Source organism: Sciurus vulgaris, assembly GCF_902686455.1.
Source record: "Sciurus vulgaris genome assembly, chromosome: 18".
In the NCBI taxonomy this organism is placed as follows: domain Eukaryota; kingdom Metazoa; phylum Chordata; class Mammalia; order Rodentia; family Sciuridae; genus Sciurus; species Sciurus vulgaris.
The window spans coordinates 15,182,348-15,201,587 of record NC_136479.1 but is presented as its reverse complement, the minus strand read 5'-3'; the positions used below and the strand labels follow the sequence as shown (position 1 = coordinate 15,201,587).

Here is a 19,240-nt window from a genome sequence, read left to right as displayed (position 1 = left end):
AAGACTTCTGCCAGATCAGCGGGTGTGTGGGAGAGAAGTGCACAAGAGGCAGCTGAGAACTCTGGGGACTTTAGAACCTGCTGAACTCTTTCAAGCCTGCGTTCATTGCATTAGGTTTACAGGTTTACAACAGTGAGTGGTTTTGTTTTTTAACTATTTAGCTTCTTTACCCCCACCCCCAACAAAAGAGCCATTCAGAAGTAACTTTTGGCTGTATTTTTTAATGATCCCGTTGTTGAGAATCTAGAAAAGAGAGCAATTAGGGAGGGAGCTTCCAAGTTTGAGTCCCTGCTCAGCAAGGAAGCCATGCTTCTACAGTAGCTCTGGGCCAGTGCTTGACCCTTTTGTGACCACAGGAAAAGCAGTTTTTCTGTAAAGGGAACCAAGTGAAGTGTGTGTAGGATTTGTACTTCTGTGAAGTGAAAAGCCCCTGTTCCTCCTGCTTAATGGCAGGTGAGCAGTTGACTTGGGGGAGGAAGCCAAATGTCTGCCCCTCAGGTAAGCCAGTGCACCCCTCATTTTAGCATCGTGACAACAGGGTGGGATGGAGGAGGCAGAATGTGGATGGCATTTTGAAGATCTGCAACATCTAAGGGTTACTGATAATAGGTGTTAGGAAATTGCTTGGTTTTGGCAGATGGATTTGTGAGGTGTTCCTTCAGCCATTTATTAGCAAGCTGGCACTGCTTCATTGAATTGCTTCCCCCATTCTTGCCAAATTTGTGTCACTCTCAGCCTGACCTCCTGTTATGACACTTGGCTGTGCTTCAGCTGGTTGCCTCCTAGCTCTCCTCTCACCCTGCCAGGTGTGCTCACATGAGTGAGGTCCAGGAACCCATGGGTACCTTTCTAATAATGGAGAGAGCTGGCCCAGGATCCAAATCTCAAACTTGTAGGCCCAGGGAAATAAAATCGAAAATGTACAAGGCAGTATTTTCAATATTAAACTTCCATAAAAAGATGGATACAACTAGCCCTTTTGTGAAACAGGAAAGGATTAAGCCACATAGTATTAGTCTGGAACAGTACTGGTCTAAGGCTGGTGCCAAAATTCAGTCCTCAGGCCAGGAGGCTGCAGGGTTTTGGGACCCAGTATTTCATTTGATGGCCTCACATACTACGCCATTAATGAATGAGACTTGTAGAAAAGTATATGAACCAAAACATCTATATTTTGTAGTGTTTGGTTTGCAGTATTTTGTGAGGTCTTCAGTGCAGCAAAGCCCAAAGGTAGCTGCTTCTAGAATTTTTTTTTTTTTTTGGGGTGGGGTGGGGTGGGTGGTTTACTAGGAATTGAATTCAGGGGCACTTGACCACTGAGCCACATCACATCCCCAGCCCTATTTTGTATTTGATTTAGATAGGGTCTTGCTGAGTTGCTTAGCACCTCACTTTTGCTGAGGCTTGCTTGAACTTGCAATCCTCCTGCCTCAGCCTCCTGAGCTGCTGGGATTACAAGCATGCACCACTGCACCCAGCTGCTTCTAGACATGTTTCCCTTCAGTTGTTTGCTGTTTTCCTGTGTCAATTGTTTGGTTGATAACTTGAATATTTTGGTAACTGAAAAAGGTCTTTCTTGGTGGACAAAGATCTTCCTTGGAGGACTCCAGCAGAATTTTGTTTAAGCAGCTAAAAGGACTATGTTATTGAAATATTAATTAGGACTCATTTGAGAACATGTGACATTCATTGATCCTTTTACTCCCAATCTTTACTGAGTCATGAGAGGGGATTCCTACAACCCCAAGTTTATTCCCATGGTAAGCTATAATTATAGCATATATTAAGTTTCACCTGGACTATGACTGCATGTCAGTGAGGATCAGTGCCCCCTCCCCCTGTAGAAGACAGACTGATGCTTAAGCACTATTTGCAGAAACCAAGATGGTCCAAATAGCTTTGAGTAACCCTTCAGGTTCTGCTTCTAATTCAAGAGCTGGGGCATCATGTTCTACCTTGTCTTCTTGGAAACCCAGCCTGCTCTCAGAAACTCACTCCTACCATCTCCTCCTCCTCCTCCTCCTTTCAACACAAATCTTGGGTAATGCCAAAGGAAGCCATTCAGCAGCTGCTGTCCTTTTCCCCCCAACACACACACACTTGCTCTGGAGGAAGTGTCTTCCTTCTCACCCTGGTCGTCAGTTGTGATTAACTGCTCTTAACTGTTGCACTAATGAATATGATTTTAGGTTTCAAAGAGGGAATTTGAAACAATAGGCAAACGGGGCTTGGATGAATTGGTCTCGCATATATCCTGCCTTAAGCTGCTGAGGTGATGAGTCCACTGCTCATGTGACCCTCCACCTTTGTGGATCCCTCTTGGGTTGTTACCAGCATGTCTATTTGAGGTTGTACAAACTTGACAAAAGTTAATACTTTTATTTGTATTCTCTGCACTGTTGCACTCTCCAAATCGCCCCTTGATATTTTTATTATTAACTTGTTACACATTTTTTTTTTGTCTTTGATGTCATTTTTTCATTTGATCCCCCCCCCCCAATTTGGAAGGTAACCTGCTGGTGGATTTAATAAATTTGTTTACCTGAGTATTGATATTTTTGCAAGAAAAAACAAAACAAAAAAACAACAGTGAGTTTATTCTGGAAAAAGTTTTACCCACTGGAAGCCCAACATATTGGACAATTCTTAGGCTTTGGAAAATAAACGATAGTAAAGGATGCTCAGACTCCAAATGTTCACCCAAGCATGTATCAAGCTTAATGGTTGGCTTTTAGGGTCCCCAGTACTTGTAGACAAACAGCAAATGGGTCATTGTAGGGCCACTATCTAAACAGTCTTATCTTAACCAAATTCCCACAAGGAATAAAAAAATCTGAGCACTGTGATAAATATACATGTAGTTAACACAAAGGAGGTAAGCTGACCTGGCTTTTAACTGTCCAGTGCCACTGCTGTGTGACCTTTTGCAAGTTAGTGAAATTCTAAGTTGTCCTTTTACTCATCTGTAAAATGAGACTCTTACTTCCATGGGAGTGTTAAAAGTCTATAAAAGCACCTAAGATTAAAAAAAAAAAAAAAAAGTGCTCAATCATTACAAGCTCTTCACATTCTGCAAAAGACCTTTTTTTGCAGGGAACAGCAAACAGAGGGGGTTTGCATCGCCACATGTGAGCTCTTACAAGTCCCTCGGGTGAGTTTACGCTAATGTCATCACCAGGACTTGCCTTACATGCTATAAGTCTGATAAGGTGAACCACTTTCAATTCTGAGCTTCCTTTCATTGTATTTTTCTATTTCTTGTTTATATTTAGGAATGTTACTGACTTGCCATCTCATTTCTTTGGTGGAGGCCTTAATGTCTTCCCCAAAGATTCCCAGCCCCACGTTGGTATCTCCTAAAAATAAGTACAGTGGCAGGGATTAAATGCTTTTTCTTGTCCGTTGCAAAGGGCTTATAAATCATGGCTACATTCCCTAGCTAGGGAGAGGTTTCTCAGCTTTCTTCAGTGAGTTGGATTTTTTTCTTCTTTATGACCAAGGTCGGCTTCAGGTGGGGGTGACTTTTCTCTTGTAAGAAAACATGCCTCCAGGACATGCACTTATTCCCCACTGACTCTTGGGCTTATTTCCTCTCTGCTTTGGCCCTCCCGAGTTATCAAGCCCACCAGGGCCTTAGAGATTTGGGCAATAACCAAATGGAGGGTGCTGATTTGGGTGCTTGTATAAAGCCTGGAGCTATTCCAAGTGTCACAGTGCCATGCTAATCACATGCAGCTAAAATTCAATTAGCTGCATGTGGAATGGACTTTCTAACAAGTAAGTATACTGAAGGTGGTCCACAGGGTCCAGAAGTCACTTTAGCACTGGCCTCTTCTTTCTTGTCACATCCAGTTACCAAAGTACATGGCTGCATTGGCTCTGAAAATCATCCCTCTGGCTCTGGATTTTGGCTCAGATGGAAAAGGGTTATGACTGGGAAGGAGAGGTTAGGGAGCCTTTATTTGGTATTCATGCCTTTGCCTTCTGAGAATGCCCTCTCTTAAAGCTAAGAGTGCCTCTCTGGGGTTACCATTCTTTACCAAAGTTCTGACCTTGATCCAGTCTTTCTTTATAGAGTGGCTGAGTACGTCTTGGTGAAATAAAGATCACCAACAATGCCGTCAGCAGCAAGGCATATCAACTCTATAGTGCTGACTGGGACTCTCCAAGGGCCCTGTGCTTACCTGGGTGCTGCTGCTGAAACTGCTAGTATATTAAAAGCTATGAGTGTTCTACTGCAAGACCGGACAAAACACCGGTGTGGCTCTACTACTTACACAGACTTTGGGAAAAGTTGTCATGTGCCAAAATAAGTTCTAGGAAGATTAAAAGTGGAAATAAAAACATTAAATCATTAGAAATACATGAACTTGCCAGTGGGTATTTAAACTGATCTCTGGATCAATCAGGACTTTCTAAGCATAAAAGTAAAACTGAAGAAATCACAAAAGAATAAACTCATAAACTTCTTAACCTAGAAACATGTTTATTTAATAATTAACAAATGGACACGATACCTAATCCATAAGGAGATTTTTAAAATTCAGTACGGAAAAGTTCATTTTCAAACAAAAATGGGCAAAGGATATTGACAACCTGCTGAAGGAAAAAACTGGCCTAAAAAGCTTCTGAAAAAAAAAAAAAAAAAAAAAAAAAAGATGGACGCCAATCTAAAGGGTTTTCATATAAGATGAAAACTTTTTATCTACCAGATTGACAAAGATTTGAAACAACTCCATACTGGCAAACAGTAAAGCCTTTCTGGCATTAAAATAACCTTAAATGTTAATACTCTTTAATCCAGTAATTTCTTTTGGGAATTTAAAGAGTACTATCTGCCAAGTGTGTAAAGATATAGTTGGTAGCATCATTTGGGAACAACTTGTGTTAACAGGATAGTGTTTTACAAATTATGACACACATCAGTGTACAGTATTATGCAGCTAGTAAGCCCTCTGCTTTTAAATAATGATGGGAAAAGCTTGATAGAAGCTTGTCAGTTATTGGCAGTCAGGTGGTAGGATTAGATGTGATTTTAATTTTCCTGGATTTTCCAACTTCCATTAATGGCATTTCTATTTATAAAAAAGGAAGAAGACATTTACAAAGAAGCGGACAAAGGAAACAAAAACAACATGGCTAAGTGTCTACCCCATTATAGGCAGGGAGACCAGAAAATGGGAGTAATGTGTTCAAAGCCTAAATCAAGAGTTCTGTAAAGTTTTGGCGTTGCCCCCCTCCCCCCATGAGCCACTGCTTCTCCAGCAGCTGCCTTGGCAGCTCCACATTGGCTGCCTGGAGGGTGTGGGAGGAAAAATGAACAAACGCACTTATGAATGGAATGTGTTTCGCAAGAGGCCAAGTTGGCAGCTTTGGCTCCCAAAAGGTGGGAGCATCAACTCAAAGAACAGAGTGTGCAGACTGAGGTCTCAGAGGCCTACTGGGTCCGGGTCTATCTCTGCAGAATTCTGGAGTCGAGGCCCAGAGGGAAGCCTCTAGCCCCACCCATCCAGAAGGAAAAGGCCTTGGCTAGTCTTGGGAGCGGTGGAAGTGGTCTAGGTTCAGGGAGCCCTTATCTGTCCTTTCTGCACTTTGAAAACAATACTCAATAAAATACATCTCATTTTTGAGCACTAACTGTGAGCTTTACCCTAATATAGTTGTCATAACAACCTTAAGTAGATACTAATTTCCTCATTTTAAAGGTGAGGAAAATGGAGGCTGACAAAATAATCCATACACAGTCCACTATTCTGTCATTTTCCACAAACTATTCTCTTTGAATTCTTGCACTAATCATTAAAAGTAGGTATTTCCTCACTTAATTCAGCTGTGCAAATGGGCTCAAAGAATGTTAAGTAACTTCCCCAAGAATACCCAGGAGCAGAGATGAAACTCTAACCCAGGCCCTTCCATGTCCAAGGCAGGCACATCTTTGTCTTCAAGACAGGACTCAAAAGGTAAATATCAACTAAGCTCCCACAGCTCTGGAGTTCAGCTGGACAGGAAGGAATCCAGCAATACTATGAATTTCAAGTTGTTCTTAGTCCTTGCAGCTGAAGCTGGCAGCAAAGGAGAACTTTCTGAGGGCTCCAAGTTATAGTGTCTCCATTCCAAATCAAGCCTCTTTTAGGGCCAGATCTTACAGAAGCTACATTTAAAGGGTTAAACACTGCCCTGAATGCCCAACCTTGATAGTTAAGTAGAATTTTTTTTTCTAATTGTAAAAGTAAAATATGCTAAATTAAAAGAAAATAATCCAACCTATACACAGAAAATCATTTGTAAGATCTTATCTGTCAATCTCACTAGCTAGAGAAAAATACTGTAAACATCTTGACAAACAGCCTTCCCAGTTTGGTTCCAAGCCTATGCATAACTTTGTACATTGTTTTCCCTACAAAACTGGAATCAGAACTATACATCCCATTCTGTATCCCTCTACACTTCATTCAACAAAGTATAGTCCTGTGACTACATAATCTCATTTGCATTCACAATCATTCTATGAGATATAGACCATTATTCAATATCCCAAACACAAGATAACCATCAAAGGTCAACAATGAATAAGTACAAAAAAATGGGATTCAAAGTTAGGCACTTTGATCAGGCATGGGGTACAATCTCAGTGACTTGGGAATTCACAGGAGTACTGCAAGTTCAAGGCCAACCTCAGCAACTTAGTGAAACCCTGTCTCAAAACATTAAAAAAGGGAGCCTGGGGATGTGGTTCAGTGGTTAAGCACTCCTGGTTTCAATCCCTGGTACCCGCCTCCCTACCAAAAAAAAAAAGTTTTTGGTGTGATACATAACGTATAACAGATGAGTTCACCCTTTCTGGAAAATCATTAATACCTCTACCAATTTGGAATTGTGTGCCTGTGCCCTGTGTTCTTTCCAATATAGACTGTTACCAGTTTGAGAGTTGTTTAACGAGACTGAGCTCAAAGTTTCCAATGACCAGACGGAAAGCTGATGTGACAGAGGCACCTACTGGTAAAGGGTGGCATTGCAGCCACATTCAAATGAAGCAGAGATTCCCAAACATGGAGATGGAAGTGGGTTTCCAGGATTAGTAAAAAGCTGAAACTGTGTGGTGAAGCTGAGATTTTTCCACTCAGCCTTTCTCCTTCAATTTATAATACCTGCCAAGGTGGAAACGGTGTGTCTTAGAGAAATTTCCTCCAGATATGTCAATTATCTTGACAAACTGCATAACTGGCTGTGCTTTCTCCCGTCATTCCTCCTGGTTTCCTGACCTAAATATACATCACTTTATGGGAGTGGAACAAACTCACACAAAGAAAAAGCTCATTTCCTTCCTCACTCTGTTTAAGATGAGGAAGGCTTGAATTTCAGGCATTTATTGAAAACTTGCACATGCCATGTAAATGGATTAGACTCCTTAGTTGGTGCACCAACGTTCCACAAAAAGCTGTCCAGTGAATGAAGAGGCCCAGCAGTCTTTAGAGAAGCTGCAGTCTGACCATCTTCTCTGCCACTGCCCGTGAGAAATCAGAATGGCACATGGAAAAGTGGTGGGCAGACTCACAAACCCATGCTTGGGACGATGCTTTCCTCTTCATCTTTTATTCCCATCAGTCCTAGTCCGGAGAGTGAGCCATGAGAGCTGCAACACATGAGGAATGAAGACCAGCTTTATCAATAGGGTTGAGCCGCCTAGGACAGCAAAGGTGAAGTTTCTGCGTGTGTGCGCGCCACGGGGCAAGAGGCAGATAGATTTATGGAAAGCTGCCTGCTAAAGATGGTTCAATGCAAAGAACACTGACTAGTCCCAGAGGCCTGATTCAAATCCTAGCTTTGCCTCTTAGGAGATAGGTGACATCTCAACTGAGACTCAATTTTTCAACTATAAAGCTCTAAAATATTTAAATTACTATCTCACAGCGCTTTTGTGAGAACCAGACAATAAAAGCCAGATACCCTAAGCACATATTATATGCCAAGGACTGTTCTGAGCACTTGTCTCATTTAATCCTCAAAACAGCTCAGTGATGTAATGGCAGGCACTATAGCCTTTTGGGGATGAAGGAGTGGCTCTGATCTCATCAGGGTTCAAATTCCGTGTACTTGCTAATTGTGTGACCTTAGTAATGTTGCTTAAGCAGAGAATCTCTCTTTGTTAAAGAGATTGCTAATTTCAACCAAAGGTATATACAGCACAGTACATGTCACTTCTTAAGGGTTTGATAAAATTATAGCAGTAATTGTTTTCAATATTAATTTCAGTAGCTACTTAAAACGTAAGGCTGAGGGAACCTGCTGTCTTGTCTTTGCTTTTCCTGAGTAGTGGCAGCTACACAGAGGAGGCCTGGAGAGGTCAGTCACACAGCAAGCTGAGACAGTTGGGGAAATGCATATTGCTGCTACTGAGATCAGTGTGTCTTTTAAAATAAAGGAGTGACTTGGGTTTCCTTGCAGTGGGCTTTGCTACTTCCAGAGGGCATTACTCTACTGACTTGTCAAGCTCATCTTAGGATCTTTGCCTCAGTCAGAACCTAAGCCTTTTTACTCCCTGACCCCAACAGTCCCTCCCAAGCCTTCATCTTCTGTGGAATATCCAGATAATTTCTGCAAGAATGCTCTGGACCACTCTTGACTTAGTTTACCTGCTAAATGAAGACTGCAATATAAGTATTCTACTTGGGAACATTAAGACAAGTCCTCTATTCTACTTCTACTTGAGGAGCTTTCTAAGCACAGTCTATTTTCCCCTTTGCTCTTAACCAGAAAGCTTTATTGACAACTTCCCGTCACTTTTTAATCTCTTACTGTTAACAGTTTACCCACAAGCCTTTATAAAATATATTGATCCACAATCCTGCCTCTGCCAAATGTAAATATGTTTCTGTTGCTCAGAAAAAGCAGTTTTTTCAAGCTGCCCAGAAAGAAGACATCTCACCAGTGATCCTTGAGTACATTTTTTGAGGATTTTATGACGCGAAATGAGTGTCACATTATCAGAATCTTAAGGGACTAAATAACACACTTTGATGATTTTTAAATTGTTCCAAGAATTGTTCCCTTCTTCCTCTACTCTACACACTTACTCATTCACCCCCCTATTCCAAAACTGCTCAGTTTCACACCTTAGGACATGAATTTTTCTTTGAAGAGAGGGTTTACAGTTAAAAGGGTTTAAAAAGGGTTAAAGGGTTTAGAATGGAATTGAAACCCATGATGGGAAAGTGGTTTGGCCACTTGTGAGAGAGACGTGAGAGAAACTGGAACTGGACCAGAAGTCCTATTCCTATTCCAGTATTTCTAAGACTTAGAATCAGCAAAATAGGCCCTGCGATGGGGAAAACAGCAGGAAGGTGAGGCACACTACTGATATGTGGGGAGGACAGGCCCTGATCACACTTAAATCTGGGCTTGTCCTAGGACACTGTGACATTTTTTCCTCATGGAGTTAGGCATGCAGCTCTTTCTTACTCAGAGAGACTTCAGAACCTAAGGCCTCTAGTTTTAAAGTGGAATGAGCTGTCTTCTTGAGGAACCAACCAGTAAGTGTAATTAACAACCCATATCAATGTAAATTGGAATGTAATACCTATCTCTCAGAACTGATGAGAATTAAGAGATGACTCATCTAAGTCCTTATCTGGAAATTATTAGAAGGCCTTTCTCCAAGAACACAGGCCAAGGGGCCACTGTCAAACGGGAAAATCCTTTAGTCCTTACCTATTGGTTCCTGGCAGGAGGATGAGGCAAAGGGTGCCTGGGCCCAGGCTTTGGTAGAGTCTTCCAATCTTCCGGCTCCAGCGCCAGGCTGCTATTTTCGGGTGGTCCGCCCTCAGAGTCTGGGATTAAAGCCTGGTGTCAACACTTAGCCAGAATACCCATTTGGAGGGGCCACCTCAGGCTCTAAGGCCATGAAATCCCAATATAGATTCTGGACAGATCCCATTGAAACTGGAGTCCATTCTGTGGGCCTCCATTGTGGTTTAGAACCTCCTTAGGGCAAGAAAGTTGCTATCCTTTCCTCCAGATGGGTTTTCTAGGGACCCCAAGCTAGGGTAGCAACATCACTTATGAGGCCTCTATCATTATCTTTGTGACTTTGGGTAAGTCACTCACCAGCTCTTGCCTCCATTTCTGCTAAGTGTGGGAGATGAGACTAGGACCCAGGTCCTCCCCTCTCCCCTCCTGTATGTGCCTTTAAACAGAGTAAACTCTTTCTTAGCTTTGCCTAAATAATACTACTCATGATGTTTAATATGTCTGTACACTTCAGTAACTGTTAGAAAAGTAAGTCCACATAAAAGTGAAAACAAAAAAGCCCACCTACAACTATCAAAATTTAGTTTGTATGTGTACAGTTCAGGAAACCCTAAACTAGGTCCCTAAGTAAGAGTTGTCCAGTTCTCTAACCATCCACCTTAATCCCTCAGAGAGTCATCTTAAAGGCTAAAAACTTGATTTTACCAGGGGAAAGAGTATGAGAAATCTGGGAGGAAAACAGATTTGGCTAGGGCTAGGAGAATTTGAAGAGTGATATAAGATGGGGCAAGGCAGAAAAGCGATAGATCAAGGGTCATTGAGCAGGACTCTCCTGACTAATCTCCACAAACCTAAGTCCAGAGTTCTTATCCAAAGTAGCTGCCTTCCCCCTCTAACCCAGAACAGTCTCACTCACCTGCAGGGCCTCCTGCTCTGAGGGAGGAGGTATAACTCTGAGACCTGGGGGCCTTCTTGATTCAGGTGGCAAGCCCCTGAGCCACGCATGGAGGTGCCTGGGGGTCAGGGCGTGCCTGCCTTTCAGCTTCCAGTCCTTGCCTGTGAGAATGTGGAGGGCCCTCTGGGCACTGGCAAAAGTTTTGAATTCTGAAAGTAAGAGCAGCCCCCCCCCCAAAATAATTTTGTTATGAATCAAAGAAAGCTAATCACTGCATAAGCTGGAGCCTGGTGATGGCTCAGGGTGGAGATAGGGGAGGGACAGAACAAGAAGCTCATGCCTTGGTCTGTCCCAGGAAGGCTTGTTTGGTAAAATGTTCCTCCACCTGAGGTCACCACCATCCCGATTCTCCTCCTTCAAGGTGGTACAGACTTACTCAGGAAACAGTATTTTTTCTGTTTTCCACTTTTAAGATCTTTAGGCAAGATCACAGCTTCCAGGCCAAGGAAGAGGTTGGACTGCTGCAACAGGTGTTGCTTGAAGGTATCATGTACTCCAGACAGGTAAATAGTATCTCGGTTCTCAGAATCTCGTTCTAGCTCATTAACAAGGGTGTCACAATCAAGCGTAAGCTCTGTCACAGGTCTCTGCACCTAACCCAGGAAAGGTGATATTAGTGGTCAAGAGTCACCTCTTTCTCTTTTGAGCCTGTTACATATTAATTATTTAATTTTGCAGCTTCCTAATCTACAAAGAAGCTAATGATTACTGAGCCAGAGTTGGCCAAAGATGTTCCCTCAGTCTTTTCCTGGGCCTCCCTAGGGTGTTTCTATGTCATGAGGCACTGCTAGGCCAGGCCTGAGTGAAGGGGCTGCTTTCAGCTTTCGCTGGCAATCTTACCTTGATGCAGATACCTTCCACCAGAACGCCATTCAAGGATTCTATGGCCAGCTGGGCAGCTTCCAGGACTTCATACCGTATATAGAGATGAGGCTGCAGAAAAACCAAGATTTCTCAACTACTGCTTTCAGCACAAACTGCCAGAGAAAGGGTTGGGAAAGGGACCCAAACTGCAGTGGCCAAAACCCTGGGCTAGACTGGCTGTGACTGCACACTGTTTAAAAAGAAAGATAAAGTCGAGGATTTGGTTCTTAGACAGTAATCTTTAATTACCATTTGAAATTAAAGCTCACTGCTGTGAGTTGTGTGGGGAAAGCACTAACAAATCCCTTACTACCCAACTTACTTTTTATGACATTTATTACATATCACTAAAGTTCACAGGCAGATTCCCCTTTGTTTTTTTTTTAGCTGGACTTTAGGCAGGCTGAGTTCTTCAGTTATCTCGGTCACATGTTCCAGTCTGCTTTTCTATTTGATGACTCAAGAGTACCTAAATCTCTGTGATTATCTGAGCCACAGAATCACTGTGGAGATAAAAGCACTCCCCCAACCCCACTACAAAGAGCTTTACAATATTTCTCAAAGATGACATCAAAGGCAGGCAAGAAAGGAAAACATATACCAGACTTCGTCAAAATTAAAAACTTGCCAGGCACAGTGGCACACACCTATAATCCCAATGGCTCGAAAGGGTGAGCCAGGAGGATTCCAAGTTCAGAGCCAGCCTCAGCAAGGTCCTAAGAAATTCAGTAAGACTCTATCAATAAAAAAAATACAAAAAAGGGCTGGGATGTGGCTTAGTGGTTGAATTTTGCACCAGGGTTCCAACTCCAATTAAAAAAAAAAAAAAAAACTTCGGTTTTTTTAGCCAAAGGACACTTTGTTGAACAGCGTCAAAAGGCAACACAAAGGGATAAAATATTTGCAAATTACATAATACGAGATTCGTATCCAGAACTTATAAAGAACTACAACTCAACAAAAATACAATTTAAAAATGGGCAAAATACCTGAATAGATGTGTCTCCAAAAAAAAAAAAAGATGTGTCTACAAATAGCCAATGATGCTCAACGTCACTAATCATTAGAGAAATGCAAATCAAACATTTAAAAACAAGTGTAAATGAAGATGTGGGGAAATTAAAACCCTTGTCTGCTGGTGGGAATGGAAAATGGTGCAGCTGCTATGGAAAATAGTTTGGTGGTTCCTCAGAAAGTTAAACAAGAATACTACATAATTTATCAATTCCACTTCTGTGTATATGCAAAAAAGAACTGATAGCCGAGTCTAACAGATACTTGTACACCCGTATTCAAAAGCAGCATTATTCACAATAGTCAAATGTTACTGATGGTAAAATGGATAAAGAAAATATGGTGCACACATACAGTGGTATTCAGTCTTGTAAAGGAATGAAGTTCTAATGTGTGCTACAATATGAATGAACCTTAAAGGCATCACACTAAGTGAAATAAGCCAGACACAAAAGATCAAATAATGAATGATTCCATTTACACGACATACACAGAAGAGTAAAGTTCATAGGGACAGAAATTAGCAGTGGGTACTAGGGGCTACGGGAGGGAATGATGAGAAAAGTTCTGGAGATGGCTGCACAGTATTAATGTACTTAATGCTACTTAAATGGTTAAAAAAGGAGCTGGGTGTGGTGGCACACACCTGTAATCCTAGGTACTTGGGAACCTGAGGCAGGAGGAGACCCAGCCTTAGCAATCTGGCAAGGATATAAGGAACTCAGTGAGACCCTGTCTCTAATAAAATGTAAACCCCTCCTCCCCCCCAAAAAAAGTTAAAAGGTAAATCTCATATTATAATTTGGAAGGGCTGGGGGAGAAGCCAACAGAAAGACTTATAAGAAGAGATTGTGGTCCCTTGTCATCAACTTCCCATCCCCTAGTCCATCTTTTTTATATGTATTTTTAGTCACAGGAAAGATGTTAAAAGAGATTTGGGGAAAGCACATTTTTATTTTTTAATATTTTTGTACTTGTAGATGAACACAATGCCTCACACATGCTAGGCAGGTGTACAGAGCTACAAACCCAGCCTGGAAGCACATTTTTACAACTGGGACTCTTAGATCAATTTTTAAAGTTTTTATGTTTTTACATCACTCAATAGTTACTAAAGTACAAGTTTCATTGCAGCCTTGTTCTAAATTTCAAAGGCACAAAAAATTTACAGTGAAGTTATCACCTAACCCCTTTCCTCAGCTACCTGGTTTTTTATGAACACAATACCCTTATTTATTTTTTTATGTGGTGCTGAGGATCAAACCTAGTGCTTCACGTGTGCTAGGTAAGCGCTCTACCACTGAGCTACAACCCCAGCCCCTTTAAAAGGCTTTTATGTAATAAAAATCCAATACACAAAACTTACTCTGAGAGATTCAAAAACCCCTCCCACAATCCTCCTCCTGTGTCTTATCCATGCTGTGAGTGTACCTTGCAGCTGAGAACTACAAGACTTCCCACAATATGGAAGTCATGGTTTCTTTCTGAAAGGGCATTTTGTCTTTGAAAACTCTGACGGGCTACATCCAACAGATGAATTTTCTGTCCAGCCTACATAATAATTAAGAAAGTTGGAGCCAACATACAAAAATTGACGTATTTCTCAATTTCCAACATAAAACAAAAAACACATAACTCAAATCAGAAAATCTGGCAATGCAAGGTATACATTCTTACAGGTCAATACCTGCTCATACCAGACAGAGTTGGAGACAATCAAGCTCACTTCACTAATATCTGTTATCTACATAGTTCCAGAAGTCATCTGAATTTCTAACACTCATCTAGAAGGTCAAAATATGAATTTTTTCATTTCCTTACCTGATGTGTTTCAAGAACAAGAGTCATTGAACGGATTGGGCCAAAGCTCTTAAATAGCCTCTTCAGAGCCCTTAGGTTACAATTTTTGCTAAATGGCCCAGCATAGACAGTTGACATCTCTGTCCACTTGATCCTCATCTATGTGAAAAATAACAGAATATAATGAAAAGGTGGATGTGGAAAGAAAATTGCAATTTTGAGTCAAAATATGGGATAATTCCACCTCAAAAATTTTTGACATATACTTGCCAGATGTATAAGACATTGTTTACAAGGAAGTTCACTGCAACATTATTTGTAACAGAAAAATTTACAGTGCACAAATGCTGTCAATAACAGGTATACCATAGAGTGAAATATTATGCATACTTAAAAATTTGAGAAGATACATAATGACATGGAAAGATGTGGATAGTGTTTTAATGAAAAAAAGAAGTTGCAAAACAATAAGCACAGTCCACTCCTATTTTAATAAAAATGTGTTTAACTGTTAAGATATACATTGAAATGTAAATTTGATAAAAGCTTGCATTACTTTCCTTCCTTAAATCAATTGTTTAGCAGAACCCATCTACTTACCCTTTTGTTCATCTCCTCAGTGAGGAGAGGTGAAAAAGGCTCAAAAGAGAACTGGACAATGCTGAAGGGGAACAGAGGGATTTCCATTCTGGCCTGCTCAAAGACCTGCAGAAAACAGTAGAGCCTGGTGAGACAAGGAGGCTCATATCCACTCTACTGTGGCTCCTGGATGTTGCTTTAAATGCAACCTACGAAGGCACAGGAAGTCACTCACCTCTTTATTTGAAAGGCACTTAATAGTTCGACAGTTTCCAGAAGAGCGAAGTTCAGTATGATCTGTCTCCCGGGTCAAGAAGAAGAGCTTCTTACCCACTGAATCTAAGCATTCTAAAACACTGTAAAGAAGTAGAAGAATTAAGAATAATTGCTTTCCATATCCTGACAGTTTTCTATACCTGCATGTAGCAACATGTAGTTGTTTAAATTTAACTAAAACTAAATTAAAAATTCAGTCCCTCAAATGCCTTAGTCACATGTATCAGTGGTTACTATACTAGGTATCATAGGTACAGAATACTTTCATCACTGCAGAAAACAACTGGACCATGTTGCTCTAACACGGAGATACACTAAAAATGATAAACAAAACAAAAAACAAATGAGCAAATGAAAGCAAGCAAGCAAGTCTTCCATCAAGGTTTGGGTCAAATTCTTTTTGCAATCTGTTTTTTTGTTTGTTTGTTTTTTTCTTAATATGGGCAATATCAAGGTGTAGAGTGACTCTTCCAACCAAATTAACAAGTCTATCATCTCCTCCAGTGCTATTTAGTTCAATGTGCTAGCATCCTATTATTTTGTAAAAATAGACACTCATTTTATACTAGCCCCTAGATTCAGAATGTTCGAAATTAGATTTTCCATTTGCCTCTGGCTCTTGTTTAGAATTGGAAAACATCACCTGTTTGGGTGCTGAACCACTTCTCTTGTATTTCTTGGATCTTGTCCTGCTGATTGTAATTCCTGGGGACTAGCTAGCGCCTCCAGATTGAGTTCAGCAATCTAGAAGAAAAAAAGTGGTGAAAATCATCTAATCTTGTGCAAAGCATATGATGTTAAAAGAAAAAGAAAACCAAAACCAACTCAAGGGTTATTCTGTTTAGTTAGACCATAGCTTTGCCATTGCCACAGTCCTGAGTTGGTTTCAAATGTTACTGGATAGTCAAGAATGGCAATCTGTTACCAGCCATCAATGTTAAATGAACACAGGAAAGAGCCAAGTAAGTCTGAGTAAAAAGGAGTATCACAATTTCGGCTCATCCTCATTGCAGACTTGGGTCACTTAAAAGGCACTTCTCTGCAAACACGCCCCTTTTGGAATTGATAAAATAATGGTTCTTATAGTAACAAAAAAAAAAAAAAAAAAAAAGACTTCTTTGTTTAATAGAAAACCATGAAAAGTCTATCCTAATTGTTTCTTCTTTTTCCATCAAGTGGGAGTCTACATGGCAAATGTGATACAGAAAAACATAATTAAAAAAACAATTAATGGCTGGAGTTGTGGCTCAGTGGCAGAGCGCTTGCCTAGCATGTGTGAGGCACTGGGTTCAATCCTCAGCACCACATATAAACAAACAAACAAACAAATAAATAAATAGTCCATTGCCAACTAAAAAAATACTAAAAAATAATTAAATTGTAGATTTAAAAAAAATTAAAAAGATAGTACAGAGTTCACCTATACCTATGGCCATTTTTACCTATTAGTAATAAATTCATATGATGCATTTGTCATAATTAATGAAATAATACTGGTACATTATTAACTGAAGTTCATGCTTTGTTTAGACTTCCTTAGTTTTTATCCAAGTGAAATAGAATTTTACCAGGAATCAAGCACATTATCCAAATATGGTCTGAGAACCTGAAGGGTTTCAGAGACCCTTTGAGAATGAGTTCAAGAGATCTTGCTTTCTCCAAATGTACAACTCAACAGACTGAAAATAGAGGCAGATATGAAAAGCAACCTATATTCTATCAAGTTAGATATTAAAGAGATTTGCAAAATGTGTAAAACATTTTTCCCACAATTTTTTTTGAAAATGCTACATTCCATAAATCATGCTAACATGTTTTTAATTTGATATTTTAAACAAAGATATTTTTCTATTTAATTTCTAATATGGTAGGTGTTGATAGATATGACCCACACAAAACAAGTTCTTTAAGGGTAAAGCAGTCTTTGAGATCAGCAAGTTCTTAGAATCCTTGATGCAGTGGTTTAGGGAAGGGCTGGCCCTCAAGTGAAATCTAGTCAATGGATATTATGCTGGATCACAGCTGGGCACACTGCTAGCACACTGTGTACGGCTGCTTTGGTACTATAACAGCAAATTGATTAATTGCGACAGAGACAAAGTCTACAATATTTATTAACTGGCCTTTATGGAAAAAGATTGTTATATTCTGATGTAAAGCACAGACATGCTTTAAAAGCTGACAGTCCTGGTTTGAATTCTGGCTCCACCTCTGGTTCACCAGCTCTCTGGAGGGACCCCAGACCAGTTATTTAGGTTTTTAAAACTTCAAAATTTCCCTGTATGAAACTGGAATGATAAGCTATCTCACAGGGTATATTGTCTATAAGGCATTTTAGAACAGTAGACTTAATAAGAGCTAGTGAATGGTGACTATTACATTTATGAGCACAAATAAGATCTTTTAGAATATCTTCATACCACAATGACAAAGAATATTATTAAGTTATTATTTTACATGGATTACAATTTACTGCATAATAGTCACAATGGAAATTATCATGTAATGGGACATTCCAAAAGGTTAGAATGCACAAGAAACTGTTCTCTTCAATGTCTCTCTTATGTGCTATTCTAATCTATATACACTGAATTGATGTTAAAATAATGATATACCCCTCTCCACACTTGAAATCTATGACAGATTCATGTTGTAATCATTGGCATGAGTTACAACAGTCACTACCAACAACATGGTGCTTAATATATTCAAGACACTGTGCTAAAAGGTTCATACACAGTGTCTCATTTCCCTCATCAATACCCCAGAGAACCGTGTATTCCCAATTTACAAATTAGAAACAAGGTGTTTGGAGAAACTGCCTACATGATACAGCTAGAGCCTATATTTAAAAACAAGTAGGCACAACTTCAGAGCCTATATACTTTACCACTGCATTATGCTAGTGATATGGGTCTTAATTCCAAATACATGCTGAGCTCACTCATATATATAAAAAAAAAAAAAAAAGATGAGCCAGGCATGGTGTCACATGCCTGTAATCCTGGAGACTCTGGAGGCTCAGGAAGGAGGATCATGAGTTCAAAGTCACCAATGGTGAAGTGTTAAGCAACTCAGTGAGACTCTATATCTAATTAAAATACAAAAAAAGGGCTAGGGATATGGCTCAGTGGTTGAGTTCAAACCCTAGTAGCCAGGATAAAAAAAAAAAAAAAAAAAGATGATGGTATATGAGTGTTTGATCCAGTCCCATAATTTTAAGAAAGGCAAACACACTGATCTAAAACACTAAACACACTAACCTTCTTTGGGCCATACTTGAGGAAATACCGAGCCAATTCAAGGGCTGTTGCAGCATCTTCTGTGGCATCATGACCAGCTCTGTTTGAACACTGTATATCCTTCCTGGAATGTCAAGATAAAATTGATATACCTGGAACATTTTATTCTGGCTCACTCTCAGGTCCTGAGAGAAGTGCTGGGGGTGCAAATTTGTTTCATGCCAAGCATACATCTGGACAAAAGGCTAAGCAACAGAAAGTCTAGGCTACTCCTTGGTCAGTCCCTTTTCTCATTTCTTAGACAAAGCAAATGTTTATAAAGTCAACTTTTCAGAAACTTTTTTATTCACATTAAAGTGTCTATGTGTACTTTAGTCCTTTCTTGGGTTTTTACAAAACTTCAAATTACATGTATACTTATGCTTACAGTTATATTTAAAACTAATCATATCATATCAATATCTTCCTCTGCAACACCATTTTACTCTAAGTAATTTCTTTTTTTTTTTTTCTTTTTGTGGCACTGACTATTGTACTCAGGGGTACTCTACCACTAAGCTATATCCCCAGAACTTTTTATTTTGAGACAGGGCTAACCTCAAACTTGAGATACTCCTTCATCCCAAGTTGCTGGAATTGTAGACATGAGCCACCATGCCTGACTTATGCTAGGTAATTTCTTAAGAAAGGTTTCCAAATTAGAACAGATCCACCTTTTTTTTAAACAAAATGTTCATTATCACAGCCATAATTTAATCAGGCT

At 40.1% G+C, this 19,240-nt stretch overlaps 1 protein-coding gene across 1 annotated transcript in view; it reads right to left on the bottom strand.

Moving 5' to 3' along the window:
* Positions 1 to 3,155: 3,155 nt before the first annotated feature.
* Positions 3,156 to 19,240, bottom strand: part of REXO5 (RNA exonuclease 5) — a 30,967-nt gene continuing 14,882 nt past the window's right edge. Inside the window, exons 11-20 of the mRNA XM_079120912.1 lie at positions 18,499 to 18,601; positions 15,879 to 15,979; positions 15,195 to 15,315; positions 14,981 to 15,085; positions 14,402 to 14,539; positions 11,543 to 11,635; positions 11,079 to 11,295; positions 10,664 to 10,851; positions 9,709 to 9,827; positions 3,156 to 7,633 (exon numbers count right to left, since the gene is read on the bottom strand). Of these exons, the coding sequence (XP_078977038.1) occupies positions 7,552 to 7,633; positions 9,709 to 9,827; positions 10,664 to 10,851; positions 11,079 to 11,295; positions 11,543 to 11,635; positions 14,402 to 14,539; positions 14,981 to 15,085; positions 15,195 to 15,315; positions 15,879 to 15,979; positions 18,499 to 18,601 (1,267 nt within the window). The 3' untranslated portion in view covers positions 3,156 to 7,551. The remainder of the gene's footprint in view (positions 7,634 to 9,708; positions 9,828 to 10,663; positions 10,852 to 11,078; positions 11,296 to 11,542; positions 11,636 to 14,401; positions 14,540 to 14,980; positions 15,086 to 15,194; positions 15,316 to 15,878; positions 15,980 to 18,498; positions 18,602 to 19,240) is intronic.